Consider the following 21,183-nt stretch of genomic DNA (forward strand, 5'->3'; position numbering starts at 1 on the left):
TAGTAACCCGGCCTTTTGCTAAGCTCCCTCGTTGCTGTGTGCAGCTCTCCCCACAGCAATAATACCCGGGAGTCGTGACAAGTAGGGAATGAGCATTCCTAAGAATTATGGTTCAACGATTACTGGCTCTTCTAAATTGGCTTTCTTTTTTGCTTGGACACACGTGTATTAAAATCAGTGCAAGGAGTAGAACAAGAAAATGTATAAACTGTATGTCCAACCATTTGCACAAGTACAAGTTCCATACTATATTTCATGAGTGACATGCAGACCTATGCAAAATACAGATGTCACACTGATATCTTAATAAGTGCTACACATGTACAATATCTGTGATATAAATTCCTATTTATACTGTTATTTCCTTTCCTTTTAGCCAACAAGCCCTCACCGAGGCTGGTTTGTGCCCCCATTTGGAGGAAATCCTTGGTGGGTATACCTGGCTTCAGCTCTCCCAGCTCTTCTTGTCACTATTTTAATCTTCATGGATCAACAGATTACAGGTGTCATTGTCAACAGGAAGGAGCACAAGCTTAAGGTTTGTCTACCAAGATTGGTTTTCTTTATTCCTCAACTACACTTCCTCACGTCTTTATTAGAGAGAGCTGAAACATTCATGAGGCTACAGACACCATTGACTTATTTATGCTTGGACACCGTACTGTTTCCATATATGCACTAGGCTTGTATTACTGGAGATTTCACCAGTAGTTTGCAATTTCATCCTCAGCTCCAGTAATGCTGCTCAAAGTTCTTATTTCATATGTTGAAAATGAGGTAGCGTCATGTGAAATAAACAATGACATTTTTATTTTGTGTTCTTAAATAAAACTTTACAGCTTGCTGTTTGAAGGCCATTGATGAGTAGTAGTGGGACACAGACTTCATGATCTATTCTTCTTTGTTTGTTATTGAATATAAAAGATAGGGAAGTCCAAATCCAAAACAATACATATAATTTACTAAATATATAAAAATGAATGCAGAAATAAAAAATAAATAATGAAGAGCTATATATTTAAAGAGTATATCAACATCTAAAAGCTTTGACAAAGCAACTGATAGTAATTTTCACATCTCATTACGTAAGTGACTTTATGACTTTTTTTGTGATTTTTTCATAAATCTAGCTAAAACTCCATTTCCAAAACTTAAATGGTGACCACAAAATAAAATCAAAGGATATTGTGGTGGGCACCAAGATGTCTAACTTTTTGATAATTGCCCCCCTCCATATAATTTCAAATAATAATTGGGTAGTATCCTACTAGTGTGGAGCAAAAAGCTCCGAAGGACCCTGGTCTAGATGTGAGGGAGGGCCAGGGTCGTAGTCATGGCTGAGACTATTGGTTTACATGCGCCCTGGTCTCCCATCACATGAATATAATGTCCCCTTTGCAGCATACCTTCTGCTTCACCTTCTGCACCGTCAGGGTCCCATCAGGCTGGCTGAAGTCCTGCTGCTGGCATTGTTGCATATAAAGAAACAGAGTCCATTTCAAACTTACAACGTAATACTTTACTTTCCTCTTTTCGCAGCACATCCTTTTCAGATACAGCATTAGCATAGTGCTCCATACAGGCCACATTCTCTACTTTTCCTGCACTTCATTCTATGTCCCTCAGTACGTGCCCGGGTCGTACCGTCTTTTGCGGTAACACATCATCCTCCCTGAGGGCATCAGCCCATGCGATGATCTGCCACATGATAAGTGACCTGTGACCCCATACTGTTTAGGACCTCTTCTCTCGCTCCTCCACACTGCTGGCACACGGCTGCTTCAGCTGAGTTTCTGTCCATCCAGACTCTGGGTGGCTGGCTACTTTGCTGTAATGTTGCAGAGCTATCTGCCCTACATGGGCACCCGGGCCCCTTGTGCCTTACAAAAGGAAGACTTCTCCTCTTAACCACGGCTAGCTCTTCCTGAATAACTATGTACACTAATGTGCCCCATCTAGTGTCCGATGTCCAATTTGGGGTACTACGCTTACCCTATCTCTACTCACATAGCAGGAAGACAAATATACACAGCAGTAAAACATTATACTCTACTTCAAGGGGTAGGGATGTGGAACAGTTTCTGTACCCCTTACATAGAGGAAATGTTGGTAGTCCTTGGCTGAAGCACTAGAGAACTGCCAACCTCCTATTATCTGCATCATGCCCACCACCTCTTTAGATTAGTAGACCTTTGCAAAGTCGTGATTCGCACCACAATATATTGACATCACACTGGGCCTGTTAATAGAAAGAGACGCAGAGAATGCCACAGACAGTTCTGTGGTCTGGCAACTGCAGGGTACTGGTGTGACTCCTGGACCAAGGTCTTGCCAACGTCTTTGTTCAACTTTTGAACTTTCATTCAAATGAAGAAAACCTGGCACGGTCATATGATGGATATGTGTACTCAATAGTTATCACAGCTCTGTCTTCTATCGAGCCAATAACCTGTACATGACTGGGAAAGATTTTAATCCTGTGGAAGAAAATAATGAAGGTTTCCAATCACTGAACACAAACAGAGGTTGGAAATCTACATTGAATTTCTACATTGTTTTTGGACCTTGTGGGAATACCTGCCGAGCTAAGCACAAGTTTGGTCAATGGTGCTTATGAATCTATTGGACTGCATAAATTGAAATGGGAAAACTAGAGAACTGATGATGTATTCAGAAAACATATTAGAAAAGTGCAGTACTTCTCACAAAATTAGAATATCATCAAAAAGTCAATTTATTTCAGTTCTTCAATGCAAAAAGTGAAACTCATATATTATATAGAGTCATGACAAACAGAGTAATCCATTTCAAGTGTTTAATTCTGTTAATGTTGATGATTATGGCTTACAGCCAATGAAAACCCAAAAGTCATTATCTCTGTAAATTAGAATACTTTATAACACCAGCTTGAGAAATGATTTTAAAATCAGAAATGCTGTCCTACTGAAACATATGTTCTGTAAATGTACTCAATACTTGGTCGGGGCTCCTTTTGCATCAGTTACTGCATCAATGCAGCGTGGCATGGAGGCAATCAGCCTGTGGCACTGCTTAGGTGTTATGGAAGCCCAGGTTGCTTTGATAGCAGCTTTCAGCTCGTCTGCAATGTTGGTTCTGGTGTCTCTCATCTTCCTCTTGACAATACCCCATAGATTCTCTATGAGGTTAAGGTCAGGCGAGTTTGCTGGCCAAGCAAGCACAGTGATACTGTTGTTTTTAAACCAGGTATTGGTACTTTTGTACTTTTGTACAACAAACTAATAGATAAGCAAAAAATGAAAAATCAGGCGCAACTCGTCGAAACGTGAAAGTATAAAAAGTCCAGGGAAAAATTTAATAAGCCATATGTACAACAGGGAACGTTGTACACATAGCCTTTCTAAAGCCAAGCGGATTGATTTGCAGGACTCCGTTCAGTGGTACCTGGTGGTTAGATGGCAGGTGCCCAAAATCACTTACTGTACCTTCCAGGCATCCACAGAACGGATTTTGATTAGCCAGGGCTAGTGTGACATCATCTGTGTGTCACGTTGTGGCAATGATGACTAATCAAATGCTGCCCCGAGGAAGGTAAGAAATTCACTGCCGTCCGGATCTAACCTTCAGGTACCACTAACCTGGATGATGGACAAGTCTCGTGAATCAGTCTGCTCATCTCTAAGGGCTCTTCCAGAACTGTGCTGGCTTTTTTAGACTTTTTTAGCAAAGTCCAGTCTAGCCTTTTTATTCTTGACTAGATGGTGGCCCGATTCTAACGCATCGGGTATTCTAGTATATGCATGTCCACGTAGTATATTGGCCAGCCACGTAGTATATTGCTCAGCCACGTAGTATATTGCCCAGCCACGTAGTACATTGCCCAGTCACGTAGTACATTGCCCAGCCACGTAGTATATTGCCCAGTCACGTAGTATATTGCCCAGCCACGTAGCATATTGCCCAGTCACGTAGTATATTGCCCAGTCATGTAGTATATTGCCCAATCACGTAGTATATTGCCCAGCCACGTAGTATATTGCCCAGCCATGTAGTATATTGCCCAGTCACGTAGTACATTGCCCAGCCACCTAGTATATTGCCCAATCACATAGTATATTGCCCAGCCACGTAGCATATTGCCCAGTCACGTAGTATATTGCCCAGTCATGTAGTATATTGCCCAATCACGTAGTATATTGCCCAGCCACGTAGTATATTCCCCAGCCACGTAGTATATTGCCCAGTCACGTAGTATATTGCCCAGCCACGTAGTATAATGCTTCATGCAGTTATGGCCCCATAGATGCCCCATATAATGCTCCATGCAGTTCTTTATGGCCCCACAGATGCCCCATACAGCATTGTGCCACATGTAATGCTGCTGCTGCTGCAATAAAAAAAAAATGACATACTCACCTCTCGTCGCTGCTCCTCAGCGTTCCATCTCTCCGCACTGACTGTTCAGGCAGAGGGCGGCACACACACTAATGCGTCATCGCGCCCTCTGACCTGCACAGTCACTGCAAGAGGACGGGAAGATGGAGCGGCGCCCGGCGTGTGGAACGTGGACAGGTGAATATGAAATACTCACCCGCTCCTGGCTTCCGGTCCCAGGGTGTGATGACGTCGCGGTCACGTGACCGCAACGTCATGGCAGGTCCTTCTCATCCAGGACCTGTGATGATGTCGCGGTCACATGACCGTGTCGCGGTCACATGATCGTGATGCCACGGCAGGTCCTTCGCGCACAGGCGCGCAGGACATGTAATGATGTCGCCGTCACATGACCGTGACGTCATGGCAGGTCCTTCTCCCAGACCATCCTTGCCACCGGAACATGCTGCTTGCATGGACCGGCCGGAGCCGCGGTGGAAGGTGAGTATCTAATGATTTTTTTTTTATTATTATTTTTAACATTAGATGTTTTTACTATTGATACTGCATAGGCTGCGTCAATAGTAAAAACTTGGTCACACAGGGTTAATAGCGGTGGTAATGGAGTGCGCTACCCGCGGCATAACGCGGTCCATTACTGTCAGCATTAACCCTGTGTGAGCGGTGAGAGGTGACCGGAGGGGTGTATGCGGGCGCCGGGCACTGAGTGCGGGGAGTAAGGAGCAGCCATTTTCTTCCGGATTGTGCGCGTCGCTGATTGGTCGTGGCAATGGTCGTGGGCGTTTTGCCACGACCAATCAGCAACTTGTACTCCATGACAGACAGAGGCCGTGACCAATGAATATCCATGACAGACAGAAAGACAGAAGGACAGACAGACAGACGGAAGTGACCCTTAGACAATTATATAGTAGATGCTTATGAGTGGCTTGCACCGTGCAGTGAACCCTCTGTATTTACTTTCATGCAGTCTTCTCTTTATGGTAGATTTGGATATTGATACCTCCTGGATAGTGTTGTTCACTTGGTTGGCTGTTGTGAAGTGGTTTCTCTTCACCATGGAGATTATTCTGCAATCATCCACCATTGTTGTCTTCCGTGGGCGCCCAGGTCTTTTTGCATTGATGAGTTCACCAGTGCTTTCTTTCTTTCTCAGGATGTACCAAACTGTAGATTTTGCTACTCCTTATATTGTAGCAATTTCTCGGATGTTTTTTTCTGTTTTCGCAGCTTAAGGATGGCTTGTTTCACCTGCATGGAGAGCTCCTTTGACCGCATGTTTACTTCACAGCAAAACCTTCCAAATGCAAGCACCACACCTCACATCAACTCCAGGCCTTTTATCTGCTTAATTGAGAATGACATAACGAAGGGATTGCCCACACCTGTCCATGAAATAGCCTTGGAGTCAATTGTCCAATTACTTTTGGTCCCTTTAAAAACAGGGTGGCACATGTTAAGGAGCTGAAACTCCTAAACCCTTCATCCAATTTTAATGTGGATACCTTCAAATGAAAGCTGAAAGTCAGAACTTCAACTGCATCTGAATTGTTTTGCTTAAAATTCATTGTGGTAACGTCTATAACCAAAATTAGAAAAATGTTGTCTCTGTCCAAATATATATGGACCTAACTGTATATATGAAACATTTATTCTCTTGTCTATAGGTGTAAATATGCTAGCAGTCCTTTGATGTACTTTCTGGTTAACTTTTTTTCCTAAAAGATAATAACACAAATGTCCATGTGTCTTAATCATTGTTAACGAAGCCCAACACAATAACTTTACTAGTGAGCCTTGTTCCTCATGTCACAGTAAAGAAAGGTGGATTGTCCTAGGCAAGCAGTGTGGAACTGACATATGTGCTCATAGTAGAGAGGAAGATTTCTCCAGCAGATCACTTTCCAGGTCATTTATTTAGCCTAGGTAGACTTTTGAAGTAATAGAGATAAAGAGCAATATAGGACCACCCGCCATTACTCATATTCTTTGTGTCCCAGTTAAGAGCTGCTTGCATCCTGTAAAAACATCTGTTCACCTGGGATAATTGTATGGATAATGTTACCTGCCGCTTCCGGAACGTTCAGATTTCCTGTATCTGTCGTACATAGTGGTATTTTATTCAGGGTACAATGGTTGGATGTTATAAGACCCTGTGTAATATGTTATCAAAGACATAGCTTTGTTTGCCAATGTTTATACCTTAAGAAAAAAAAGTTTTCTATTGATTAATTTTTTTAAATTCTTTTCTAACTTTCCTTTCAGAAAGGAGCAGGTTATCACTTGGACTTGTTCTGGGTCGCAGTTCTTATGATTGTGTGCTCTTTTATGGCTCTCCCTTGGTATGTAGCTGCAACGGTCATCTCCATTGCCCACATTGACAGCTTGAAGATGGAAACGGAGACATCTGCTCCTGGAGAGCAACCGAAGTTCTTGGGAGTAAGGTAAGGTGCCATATAGTGCCAAAAGAGCCATAAAGTGTCATTACTGGCTACAGCCTCTCTGGCTTTTAATCTATGAGTACACATAGATAACAGGTAAAATATTAGGGCATTGCATTATGAACTATTCCTTACAATTATGAAATCTCCTGCCATAAAAGTGACAAATCCTCCCATAAAAGCGTTGACCACCTTTCTAATTTTATTAAAATGGTCTTCAAATAATAAACTCTACATAGCTTGTAAGGACCCCCTCCTCCAGTTGATCAGCAGTAATCTGTGGGGGGGGGGGGGCACGTAGGCATACAATGCACAGCCTGATTGGATGCCCAAGAGAGAGGCATGTCCTAATAAAGTATTTATGCATATTTTTTTCTAAACAAGGCAGCTTTTTAGTTCCTTATCAAGGCCTTCAATCAGCTATTGTCTAGTGTTTCTTAAAGTCAAATACGCCTTACTAAAATAAATCTTGTGAATCATACACTATGCAGCCTATTGGCATGTTGACAGTGCAAATATCCTCTAGATATAGGGTACGGTAAGTTACATTTAGTTTACCCTAGTATACAGACCACAACCTGCTGAAAGTTTAAAGGTGGTCCTTAAATTGTCTTCAGGAGCATAATGCTCCCCTGCATTCCAGGTGCCTGCTTGTAAGGGTGTGGTGCACTCCTGCTTGATAGATTGGGCAAGTTTCATGGTTGTGCCTATCTCCTTTACTGTGCACTCTCTAATTCTTTTAAATGAGACAGCTTTGCCTCTTCAACATTGTTGGACAGAAGCTGGTCAGATCCAGTGAATTTCTGAGCAGCGCTTGTGAGCTCTTTAGCAAAGGGCTTTTAAGTGCTGCATTTCTTGGTAAGGAAATCAACCAGTTCTTATAGATTGCTGCTATGGCTGGTAACCTGGGCAATGAGCAGAAAACAATAAAATATCTATTCTCTTTGGTCTTGAGAACAGTGATGATTTAAAAGTACAAGTAAGGGTATGTGCACAGGTTAGGTATTTGCTGCATGTTTGTCAGGTTTTTTGTCTGTGCAGTTTTGTCACTAGAATGGAAACATTTCCTAGTACCAGCAAATTGAATGAGATTCTTAAAGTCTCATGTACAAGTTGCATATTTCTGCAACGTTTTTCACCCTTTCTAAAGTGTGGGAAAAACAAATAAAAAACGCAAGTTAAAAAACGTGGCAAAAACACTGCAAAAATCACATCTTTCATGCAACGTTTTTTCCTGCAAATATACCGTATAATATGTTTTCGGTGCAAAAATGACTGCAGCAAATACTTAATGGTTGCCCATGCACTTGATTGCAAAGTTCTTTGACAAGACAACGCATTTAAGCCATAAATGGCTTCCTACTGTATATGTACATAGTATGAAGTATGTAATATGTTTGCCCAAGCACCACCAAACCATATATTTCAAAATAGATTACATGTAAGGAAACTTTTTTCTATTCAGGCTTCAATTTTTTTGTTTGTAAATCACAAAAAGAAATGATCAGTTTTTAATGTTCAAGGTCATCATATGGTTAATATGTTTATTGGTTGCAGGGAACAACGAGTTACTGGAATTATAGTGTTCCTACTGACCGGTATATCTGTTTTCATGGCACCCATATTGAAGGTAAAGAAAGTATTTTTATACTTTATTATACCTATAAAGTGATATAGGGAATTTAAAAAAAATAATTCTAAGGGGATAACATATGAGTCACATACAGTATCTACTTTTAGGGTACATTTATACTGAATGATTATCAGGGAAGACCATTTCGAAGAACACAAATTTTCCGATAATCGAGCAGTGTAAACAGGCTGCCAATCACTTGATCACTTAAGCTTGTTTAAAAATCATCGCTCTCGGCAGCACATCTTCCTGTGTAAACTCGAACTGTGCTGCCTAGAACAATATCACCCTAAGCACACAGAATTATTGATCCTTCTGTGTGTATTGAAAGCACAGTAAACCTGTCTAAACCGACAAACATGTAATCGACCAGTTAACATCACAGAACTGGTGTAAACCAGCCTTTAGCCGCGGTCTTTTTTTTGCCATTGTACCAAAAACCACTCATGTTAATCAAACCAAAATGATTTAAAAGGGTTAACCACTGTCGGGGACTTTTTTCTTTTGTTATTTTGCTATTTAAATGCATGTATTTTAGGCTAAAATCATTTTTACATTTGAATTTCATTACAAATTTTGAATTGTTTTGCTTTTACAGGCCCTTTGTTTTCCTGCACATTCAGCTTTAACCCCTTAGGGACAGAGCAAATTTGGTACTGACCAAGCCAATTTTTACAATTCTGACCACTGTCACTTTATGAAGTTATAGGTCTGGAATACTTCAACGGATCCCACTGATTCTGAGATATTGTTTTCATGACCCTAGCCCCATCCCTAACCCCAACACTAACCCTAGCCCAATCCTAACCCTAGCTGTAACCCCAACCTTAACCCTAGCCCCAAATGTAACCCTAATTAAAAAATGGAAATAAATAATTTTTTTTATTTTATTATTTCTACCTAACAAAGGGGTGATAAAGGGAGGTTTGATTTACTATTTTTTTATTTTGATCACTGTGATATTGCCGAGTACCGGCCGACAGATCTCGGCGGGTGCACTGCGCATGCACCCGCCATTTTCTTCCCGGAAGAAGACGCTGAGGGCCGGGGGACACCGGAGGTATCGGGGGGCCCGGGAACTCCATTTCTCTATCCTCTGATGTGCTAGATCTTAGCAGAGGAGAGAGAAATAAATGGGAAACTTTTTTTATGGGGGGTTGCCGTTATTCGGTGAATAACGGCAATCACAACACTAGGGATGGTAAAAACCGACCTGAATCATGTTCTCTGGGGTCTCAGCTACCCCCAGTAGCCGAGACCCCAGAGATTTTCAGAAGCTGGGGGCGCTATACACTTATTTCTCTGTGCCGTTAAAAAGCGGCGCTGAGGAACAAGTACCCTTATTTGCCACCACTAAAAGGCATATCTGCAGTCGTTAAGGGGTTAATATCCTTTGTGGCCATAAATCAGTAGACAGGAGATCAGAAAAGATAGATAAAAGAGTTTCAAATTCTCCTGTCAAACCATCAAAATGAGCTCACTGGCAGATTCTCAGGTGAAGAGGTCGGCCACTTTCTCTTGTTAGTGCAATTTCTTCACACACTAAGCAGCACTTCTATCCATAAAATGGCTGCTGGTGTAGAAGCATGTGACCAGACCTGTCCATAAGCCTTCTCTAAGAGAAAAGCAGCCAGCTTTCTAACCTGAGGTGTCTTACAACTGGGGGAGGCTGATGGACTGGTCAGATGCTTCACCAGCAGCCATTGTATGGACAGAAGTGCTGGTCAATCTGTGAGGAAAGCTGCACTAACAAAGAAAATGTCCAACCTCTTTACCTGAGACTACAGTATTAGTGAGCACATTCTGATATGCTAAGAGGAAATTCTACAACTCTTCTTATGTCTTTTCTGAGCTCCTCTCTGCTAATTTATGGCCACAGACTACATTAAAGTTGAATGTGCAGGAAAACAAAGAGAGTGTAAAAGCCAAACAATGCAAAATGTGTAATAAAACCCAATTGCAAAAATTATTTTTTTTAGACCAAAATACATTTGTTTAAAGGGAACCTGTCACCCCCCCAGGCGTTTTTAACTAAAAGAGCCACCTTGTGCAGCAGTAATGCAGCATTCTGACAAGGTGGCTCTTTTAGTTCTGGGTGCTGTAACTGCCGAAATAATCAGTTTTATAATTTGTCCTAAATACCTTGTCTTCAGTCCTGGAGGCAGGCCTTTCCCCCCTGCAGCAGACGCCACACAGCCGTCACTCAAATCTTCTTCGGCGCCAAGAAGACTTGAGTGACGGCTGTGTGGAGTCTGCAGCAGGGGGGAAAGGCCTGCCTCCAGGAGTGAAGACAAGGTATTTTGGACAAATTATAAAATTGATTATTTCGGCAGTTACAGCACCCAGAACTAAAAGAGCCACCTTGTCAGAATGCTGCATTACTGCTGCACAAGGTGGCTCTTTTAGTTAAAAATGCCTGGGGGGTGACAGGTTCCCTTTAAGTAACAAAAAAATTCCTTTGAGGTGGACAATCCCTTTTCTCTGTAAATTAAAGGTGCCCACTCATCTTCAGTAGCTGTCGGTCAATTGTTATTTTAGCCAACAGTTATTGCTCCCAGCTCCTCCTCCATACACGTACATGCTTGGCTTGTGTTGGCAGCGTGGAGCGGACAATAAGCTACTGTCAAGGTATCTACCGTGGGAAGGAAAGATTGGACATGTTGAAATAAAACATGCCCAATTCATTTTTATAACTGGCTCTTGGTGAAATCAGTGGGCATGGACAATTTTCCTCTAGCGTATATTCGCACCATTATCTTGATAGATGCAGGGATAAAAGGATACAATCAATTTTCTTGGAAACTGATTTATATGGAACTAAGGTTACTTTTTAATAGATAGCATATCTCTTGCGTTATCTTTTGGCATTATGTCAAATACCAAGGTACAGTGTTCACTGCTAATATTCACAATGCTGCTTTTACCGGTCTTCAACAGCTAAGACGTCCATGTGCAAAATCTGTACCAAGGTCACGCTACTGAATACAAAATTTGTTACACATTTATTCTATGGGTTAACCCTTCATTACACTGCTTTTATGGTATAGAGGGGCTATGCCTCATTGTGGTGCTAGTGGAACTATGACCTCTGCATCCAGCTATTTAAGCGAGTGTTTCTCTTCAGACACTCAGCAACACACAGACTGCCTTTGGAGCCCAGCTCTTTAAGCCCAGACCATGTGACTCCTCACCTATGTGACTGATCACATGACTGTGACATTACACAGGTCCTGTCAGCACGCATCGGTGCCAACTCTGCAGGTGGAGATAAGGTGGACATCCTCCGACCCACACGTAAATCCAGCCCCTTTATGCAACCTTAGCTTAAGCCTCACAACACTTTAGTGCGCTGGAGGAAAATACTCTGGCTTTATATCACTGACGCCATTAGGTGTAGTGAAACATATCTCCCCTCCAGCACCTTTCCATATACACACACACATAACACTTGATAGATATAATATCGAGCATGAATGCCACATGCAGAAATACATGCACTTGCACCCTTTGTCATGACGTCATTGAGGTTGTTAAAGAGAACCTGATACACGCTGCCCAATCCGTGGGCACCATGAATTAGGTGCAGTGTTTATAATCTCAGCAGGGTATGTGTGACTCTAAAATGCTGCTGCATTTCAGGGAAAAACATAGTCTAGTCGAACAGTCCTTGTTGGCTTCTCCTTGCTCTCTGTCCTGGAATGGTAGGTATCTACCTACGTGCTTGTATGGGCCGAAATCTGTCACTCAGCGTGTGTGGAGATGCTGGTAAACATACCTGGCTGAGATCATGCACCCACCTCCTGATACATGCTGCCCACAGATTGTGTGTATCAGATGTTAAGTTCTCTTTAATGGTTGTCTGAGGATTGTTCTGCCATGTTGAATAGACTTGGCACACAAATCATCAAGATCCACTGCTGGCATTTTCCTTTACAATTGCTGACCAGTGACATCCTAGATGTGCTCGATGGGAGCTGCAGGCCATATTAATACCTGTAGGTTCCACAGGCTTCTCTCAGTATCACAAGCAACATACGGCCTGGAGTTGTCATGTTGAAAAACTGTGCTGGTGAAATGGCCGTATCACTGGCTCCACAACCAAATTAATATGATGCCAAGCTGCGAAAACACTCTAAAGATGCATGTAATCCACACGACTGTGTCAACAAAGATTTGTCAAAGCCAAATACAGGAAATATCAGAATTATTTATAATATGACATACCTAAAACCAGTGTCAATAGTAATAATAATAATAATAATGAAAAAAAACACTCAAAACTGCAATAAAAAAGGGAGCTAATCTAGTTTACCTAATAGCTGAAGAAATGCTGCTGAAAATCTACCGTAGCAAAAACTCCCCAAATACTCGTCATGGGAACTTAGCTTTTCAGTATAAGTTTTTACAAACTGGCCATTTACATGAAGTTTTGTCAGAATTCCAGTGGGGAGTTACTGCCACCCAGTGGTAGACCATATATATGCATGCTGCAGTCATGACCAAACACTAGGCTCCACTTTCTTCTAATGTTATAGGGTGGTGTAGCATTAAAAAAAACTTCATTTACTAGTAGTAAACATCATTATCAGCTTCTGACTCAAGCACTATACAGCTTTGTTGTCAAGGTCACACGGATTTGGCAAGTGGATTAATTAACTTATTGTGCAAAGTAATTTCTGCTCCAGCCCGGAGTTAGTGATCTCACCCAGCGCAGGGAGCAATAATGACATGCCTTGGAAATGAGATCTTGGCGATCAAAGACTAAACTTTAATAAGTTACTAAAGTGTTTAGCTTGTGATTTTGTGGTCCTTGGACTTTTCAATGTTGAACACAATGGAAAAAGAGTTTGTAATACATCTGTGTCCTACTTTCTGAAGCCGCAGCTCAGAACATCAATGTTAGTCCTTTGTGGTAGAAACACATTATCAACGGTCAATGGGGAAATGAGTGTGAAGCCATCATGTAAAGGTGCTGTGTCCACATATTACCTTTCTATGTGACCTTGTACAGTGTACGAACCATCAATGAAACTGCGGAAAACAGTGGCTTCTCCTTTAGATTACACATGCGGCTATGTCTTATATGATCGGCCATTCATGTCAGTAGGCACGGAGACATACAGTATGTGACTGCTGATCATTGATTCTGTGTTTTCTTTCTATTTTCTAGTTTATCCCTATGCCTGTTCTATATGGGGTCTTCTTATATATGGGGGTGGCATCCCTCAATGGCGTACAGGTATGAAATGATGTCACTGTTGCCCAATCACCCATCTACCAAACTATGAAGTAACATTTCCATCCAAATGTTGGTCACTTGATTGCTCTGCCTAGACAGATATTGCTATCCTCCAGTTTTGTTGCAGTTGTCATTTCTGCAGGAAGTACAACCGTAGTGATGTTGAAATAGGTTTTCAGACACTGATGGTAAGCTGTAGTGATGAGCGAACGTTCTCAGATAATGTGTTATCCGAGCATGCTCTGGTGTTATCCGAGTATCTTTGGCGTGCTCGAGTAATATATTTGAGTCCCTGCGGCTGCATGTTTTGCGGCGGTACACTGCCAAAACACATGCAGGGATTTCCTGTTTGCTTGGCAATCCCCACATGTGTTCAGGCTGCCTACTGCCTCAAAAGATGCAGCCACAGGGACTCGAATATATTTTCTGAGCACGCCCAAGATACTCGGATAACACCCGAGCGCGCCCAAGAAGCGGGAACCTACCGATATCATTGTAAGTAAAGGAGACGCAATAGCCAAGCCATGCTCCTGTAACACCTGATTTACTAGTTCATGAACATACTTTATTGTTTTGCTATTTTGCTTGTAAACCCCCTTTATGAGGGTTGTCCGATAGTTAAATATTTTTTACGCATGGATTGCTTAAAAACTATAAACGGATGCATACTCACTTCAAATGCCCCGTGGATCTAGTGCAGGCTCCAGAAGTAATGTCTACCCTGATTGGAAGTCATAGGACTGCTGCAGCCTGTGATTTGCTGCAGCGGTCAGGTGACTAGATGAGACATCATTAATTGCTTCTCTGATGATGTTGTGCACTTGACCGCTGCAGACGATTAGAGGCAGCAGCAGTGCTGTGACTTCCAACATTGCTTCCAGATGCACATTCTGGATTCTGGTATGCCTCCGCTTTATTACTTTCAATCAATTCATGTCTAAAAAAAAGTTCAACTGTCAGACAACCCCTTTAAAGTAAAAATGGACATATTTTAGCCTCACCTCTCCCTCAGTCATCCTGTTCGATTATGTTTCAAGACTGTGTTCACACATGCTTGGTTTTACTTCTGTTACTGTATTTTGAAATTTTCCATGTTCGCAATAATGGTGGTTTATCGTAAGGATACATAATCTACATCCGATCAATGGGGGACAGGGCTTCCAAACCCCACCGAATACTGAACAGGCTACTTCTACTCTCTTTACCTATATACCGTCTCCATTATATCTGCTCTCCTGAGAATGTGTTGTCTCAGTCACTTCAAAGGAGCAGCTCTGAAATATCAGCCATTAATATGTAGACAGCAAGCAGGTAAACAGAGCAGAAGAGGGCCGCAGCCTCGTCTAACGTCTTAATGGGTGGGTTGGCATCTAGTCGGAAACCAAGGACCGGATATTGACACCCTATTCCAAAAGATTAACCATCAACACGCTGAACCTGAATAAGCCCTTAAAGGGTGCATTCACACATGCGTGTGAAATCCAATGTGCCGCTCCATTTTTTTTATCGGACAACACATAGACCTACTGAGTACGTCCTTCTCTAATCCTCAAAGCTCAGATCAGAATAGAACATGAATCATGGATTTCATTCTCACATCTGTGATTTCCATGGATGTGTGAAATATTGTAGGAACTGACTGTGGATCATTTATCACAATTTTTCTCCTTTTGTTTTATTCATATCTGACTTTACTGTCTAATTGTCTTTTTGGTGCAATAATAAAATAATAAAATTAACCCCTTCAGACGCAGCCCTTTTTCATTTTTGCGTTTTCGTTTTTCGCTCCCCTCCTTCCCAGAGCCATAACTTTTTTATTTTTCCGTCAATATGGCCATGTGAGGGCTTATTTTTTTCGGGACGAGTTGTACTTTTGAATGACACCATTGGTTTTAACATGACACCGTTGTTTTGCCATGTCTTGTACTAGAAAATAGAAAAAAAATTCCAAGTGTGGTGAAATTGCAAAAAAAGTGCAATCCCACACTTGTTTTTTGTTTGGCTTTTTTTCTAGGTTCACTAAATGCTAAAACTGAGCTGCCATTGTGATTCTCCACATCATTACGAGTTCATAGACACCTAACATGACTAGGTTATTTTTTTATATAATTGGTGAAAAAAAATTCCAAACTTTGCTAAAAAAAATAAATAAATTGGGCCATTTTCCGATACCCGTAGCGTTTCCATTTTTCGAGATCTTGGTCGGGTGAGGGATTATTTTTTGCGTGCCGAGCTGAAGTTTTTAATGATACCACTTTTGTGCAGATACGTGCTTTTGATCACCCGTTATTGCATTTTAATGCAATGTCGCAGCGACTAAAAAAACAATTCTGGCGCTTTGAATTTTTTTCTCGCTACGCCGTTTAGCGATCAGGTTAATCCTTTTTTTAATTGATAGATCGGGCGATTCTGAAAGCGGCAATACCACATATGTGCATGTTTGATTTTTAATTATTTTATTTTGAGTGGGGCAAAAGGGGGGTGATTTAAACTTTTTTTTTTTTTTTTCATATTTTTTAAAACATTTTTTTAAAATTTTGCCATGCTTCAATAGCCTCCATGAATTACAGGCTTGCTATCACCGCCGACCACAGGGTGGCGCTCACAGCAAGCCGTCATCAACAACCATAGAGGTCTCAAGGAGACCTCTGGTTGTTATGCCGACGCATCGCTGACCCCAGATCACATGATGGGGGTCGGTGATGCGCGCATTTCCGGCCCAATGGCCGGAAGCGGTAGTTAAATGCCACTGTCAGAGTTTGACAGCGGCATTCAATTAGTTAATGCCGGCGGGTGGATTGTGATTCCACCTGCTGCTAATGCGGGCACATGTCAGCTGTACAAAACAGCTGATATGTCGCAACTTTGATGTGGGCTCAGCTCCAGAGCCCACATCAAAGGGGGAGACACGACATGGAGTTTTAAATAAGTGCTCCCATCACATTCCTTTTAATATATTGCAATTATCATATTACGTAGCACTGTGTACTTACAATTGCTCATTTTGCCTTTCTACTCAGTAAATAGTTCTATAATTATGCAATATAGAGGAAAACATTTTTGATGGGTGTGCTTCTTTAAAAGGGTAATCAACGGATATAATTCACCTCAATTACACTCTTAAGTGAAACTTTCTTCATTGATTAATATTTGGAACCTGTCAATTATTAATTTTTAGGATTATTAAATTGTATCTGTGAAGATGTCAAATCTGTAATGTGGAAAAGCCCAATGATAAAATAATGTCCATAACATCCGTTAGCAGTGTTTCACTTTATTTACAGTATATGAAAAAGTTTTCTGTGCTTGGGATGTGCCACCACTTACTAATGCTATTCATATTCTTTTTATCCAGTTCATGGATCGCCTGAAGCTGCTTTTGATGCCTGCGAAACATCAGCCAGACTTCATCTATTTACGCCATGTTCCATTGCGGAGGGTACATCTATTCACTTTCATTCAGATTGTATGTCTGGCATTACTCTGGATTCTGAAATCAACAGTTGCTGCTATTATATTCCCAGTTATGGTGAGTGAATTACACGAATTTTAGAATTTTATTGTATGAATGTATTACAGGTTGATATTTCACTCTTATAGTATACCTTATAGTCCCAAATAATACACAATAATTTAAATAATATTAATCACAGATACTTACAATGGATGTCTGATATTTACAACCGGCATAAGCAATAGAAGTAACAATTAGATAATAATAAAGCCTAATGTTTATTTCCATATTCAAATTTAAAAATATTTAAAATGGAGGAATAGGTACTAGAAAGAATTAGAAGGCAGCAATGTTATTTTTGGAGAGCAGAGGCCTTCTTCTTTCATTTCTGCCATGTTCACCTTTGTTGTTCAGTGTCCTTCTGATTTTGGACTCATAAACATTAACATTAGTTAATGTGAGAGAGGCCTTTAGTGGCTTAGACATTATCTTGGGTTCCTTTAGGACCTTGTAGAATATAATAAGCCTTGCTCTTTGAGTGATCTTTGTTGGTTATGCACTCCTGGGGAAGGTAATAATGTTCTTTAAGTTCCTAACTTTTTCTCAGAGGTCTTGACATACTTCCACAATGGAGTTCTAAAAATCAAACTTTTATAGATCCCTGTACTTTGAAAAACATAGGTCACTCACTTACATCTGATTGTCATTCTATTGATTGAAAACACCAGAATTTAATCTAACTTTGAAGTTATCTGTAAATCCACATGCCTGTGCCACTCATAGACGTGATTTTGGATGATTTTTTTCTTGTGTAGGAAATAGCAAAGTCTAATATTTTTGACTAATTTGTTTGAGTTGGTTCTGCTTATCAAATTTTAGGACCTGTTTGAAAATGTAATGTAGGTTTAGGTCAAGTTTATGCAGAAATATAGAAAATCCTGAAGGGTTTAAAAACTTTCAGGTTGCACTGTAACATTCCCAAATAACTAAAGTTGACTAAATAAATCTATTATGCACTAGATTTGCATATAGGATTGTTACAGAAAGTGTATTGGAGAAATGTTCTTTAATTTTCCCTAAAAAAAACCCTCGATAATAATAATTTGGTGTGAGCAGAATACCCATTCATGACTTATGAACAAACATACTAAAAGTATCTTTCAACTCTCTGACCTATCCATAAAGAAGTATCATTTCTCCTTGCGGAGATTGACATGCTAAGCATGCCAAGATGAGACTTAAAGCCGCAATGCTCCTCTGAGAAATATGCTAATTATGCAAATTGTCTCTTCATTGAGGAAGAGAACTAGAACTCTAATGCCACCTATTGGAAGGTAGCAATCCTACAAGTCAATGTTGACCCTTTCACGAGCCTTGTCACATGACTTAGGATAATGTGGCACTAGAGTTCTAGTTCTCTTCCCATAAAACCATCTTGATCAGCCTGTATCCATACAAAAATTCTAAAGAAAATATCCTATGCAATCTTTTTTTATTTCAGTTCACTGCTATTATCAGAGATGTGTAAAATAAAATTTTCAGAAATCCTTACAATGACACAATCCTCTTGCAGATTCTGGCTCTAGTCGCGGTGAGGAAAGCCATGGACTACCTCTACTCCCAGCATGATCTTAGCTTCCTAGATGATGTGATTCCCGAGAAAGACAAGAAGAAGAAGGAAGATGAGAAGAAAAAGAAAAAGAAGAAAGGAAGTGTGGACAGCGACAACGATGATGTAAGGAATACTTTTTCACTTCAACATATTCTGGCAAGGTCTGAAGGTCAAATTTACTCATAAAAAGAGCCATTGTCTACACTTACTTGGAAGGAGGGAGATGGTTCTTCAAGCCTGGGCAAAAAAAAAACTACCGTACTTTAGAATTTTGTTAAAAAACCCAACTCTTTAGACCGTAGTTGTTAATGAAATGCATTAATGGTCATAGAAACATTGATAAAAAGGGACCCGTTCTGTAGGCATATGTTGTAGTGTATTTCCTCAAATAATCCATGATTGTTCTCAGAATCAACCCTTTTTTTTTCTAAGTCTTATTAAGCACAAACACTTCACCTTAGCTTCGCTATCGTAAGATTTACCATAATGTTCCTCTAAAGTATATTACATTGCACACATTATCCATTCTGTGACAACCCCAACTGTTCGGATGATTATGAGATTTGAAATGGCATTTGATGCCTTTTATTATAATCCCAGCTTAACATTTAAGCTTTGTATATGTGTCTGTCCATAGTGGGACATGAGAACTAATCTTCATGTTTGCATCTAAGTAATGAACTCTAGCTTGCTAATGAAAGTATTAGATGGGATAATCTAACTTAATGGATACGGCATACATTTTTTTTCAGGTTTATACATAGTTTTATGATCTTAAATGTACTGTAATCAGTTTTACTGTACAGTTTTTGCAGTCACATTCATTTTCTTTACTATGTAAATAAGATGATATTTTAAGTGCTGTCAATGAAGTTTATGGAAGTCCTAGTAATCCCTGATGCTAGAAGAAATCACTTTCATTCTGGACAGTCAGCCGTATATTAGAGGACTCAGATAAGGCATGATGCCGGGCCTTTGAAAGCCCTTCTGGCAATTCTGATTTCCACTCATTTATTTCACAGATGCTTAGAGTAGTTGGAATATCCCTTTGATGATTGTGCTGCATTAGTACATGTAATTTTAAGTTTTTATCCTATCCCAATGGTATGTTACAGTGTTTATTAAGTTAAAAGCTTCTTCACCACCTACTACAATATGACATCCTTCAGCAAAGCATCGTTTATACAGTATATGATCCTCACCCAAACAATTTTATACTCTGTATTTATTGTTACATTATGGCTTCCACTTTAGAGCAACTCATGAATTTGTCATATTTTCGTACACCATTAAATATCTATCACTTATCACCTGTTACTTTTTAGCTCAGTTGACCCATAAGTTAGAAAAAAGGCAGAAAATTAGTTTTCGGAATAATATTAAGGAAGCCCTCCTAGAGACTTTTTTTCCTCAAAATTTGTGTATATACTGTAGTGTCAGTGTGTTAATATGCTCGCCTACTTCCGGGATCTCTTAGGGACCCGGTGCCATCTGCTCCTCTTCTCAGTGATGTCATCGCTCTCCAGAGTCTCTGGGTCATGCTACCCTCTGCGTGACCTGGATGTGGCTGTTACAATGTAAGCATAGCGGTGCTCCATAGACTTGTATTGCAAAACAGAATTCCAGCTCACGCAAAGAGCACAGAGTTATCCAGATGGCGTGAATAATGGTGGCGTCACTGAGAAGAGGAGCTGGATACTGGAGAAGTCAGTGGTAGGTGAATGTAATAACATGTAATTAGAGTGAAGACTGGTGATCGGCCCAGCTGTGATTTCACAGGGATTTGGTCATGTACTGTCTTAGAAATCTTGGGTGCCAACCCATATGGAATATGCAAAGTCAATGTCCATGTCCAAAGGAAAAAAGAAAAAGGTGGCACTCACCAGTCCCAATAAAATGTCCTTTATTTTTCTACGGGACCCGTAGAAGCCCATACCAGTGCAAAACGGCTGTTGTCCTGTGTTTCCACTCAGAACTCTCCTGCCTCTTTGTTTTAATGTAAATCAAAATAAAAGGACATTTCATTGGACCGGTGAGTGCCACCTTTTTCTTTTTTCCTTTGGACATGGAAAGTATTAACATACTGACACTACAGAATATCCACTCAGGGGAAAAACTGTTCATGGCAGTGCTTCTTTAATAATATGAGACATAAGTAAAATAAAATTCTTTACTCGTTTCTGTACTGCAATGTCCAAATATAATATAGTTATTGATATTCTAAAATCGAATTTTTCCACCATTAAGGAGTAACTTTTGTTTTAAATTATTTTTATAAATCAATAGTACATGTAATAAATGGAAACTTTGTGTTATATCTTATTATAGAAATTTGCTTCTGGATTGATCTATCATTCTCAAAATTCTCAATTCACGTGTGAAATCCGTCTTCCTGGAACACAAATGTTCCCATTACTGAGATAGGAGATG

At 40.4% G+C, this 21,183-nt stretch overlaps 1 protein-coding gene across 12 annotated transcripts in view; it reads left to right on the forward strand.

Moving 5' to 3' along the window:
- The window catches only part of SLC4A4 (solute carrier family 4 member 4), a 375,082-nt gene that overhangs the window by 343,941 nt on the left and 9,958 nt on the right, over positions 1-21,183 (forward strand). For all 12 annotated transcript variants that reach the window (XM_077276704.1, XM_077276710.1, XM_077276720.1 and 9 more), the window contains 6 exons: positions 377-538; positions 6,640-6,818; positions 8,373-8,445; positions 13,619-13,687; positions 17,043-17,216; positions 18,715-18,876. In XM_077276704.1, coding sequence (XP_077132819.1) covers positions 377-538; positions 6,640-6,818; positions 8,373-8,445; positions 13,619-13,687; positions 17,043-17,216; positions 18,715-18,876 — 819 coding nt within the window. The remainder of the gene's footprint in view (positions 1-376; positions 539-6,639; positions 6,819-8,372; positions 8,446-13,618; positions 13,688-17,042; positions 17,217-18,714; positions 18,877-21,183) is intronic.

Source organism: Ranitomeya variabilis, chromosome 1 (assembly GCF_051348905.1).
Source record: "Ranitomeya variabilis isolate aRanVar5 chromosome 1, aRanVar5.hap1, whole genome shotgun sequence".
Taxonomy (NCBI): Eukaryota; Metazoa; Chordata; class Amphibia; order Anura; family Dendrobatidae; genus Ranitomeya; species Ranitomeya variabilis.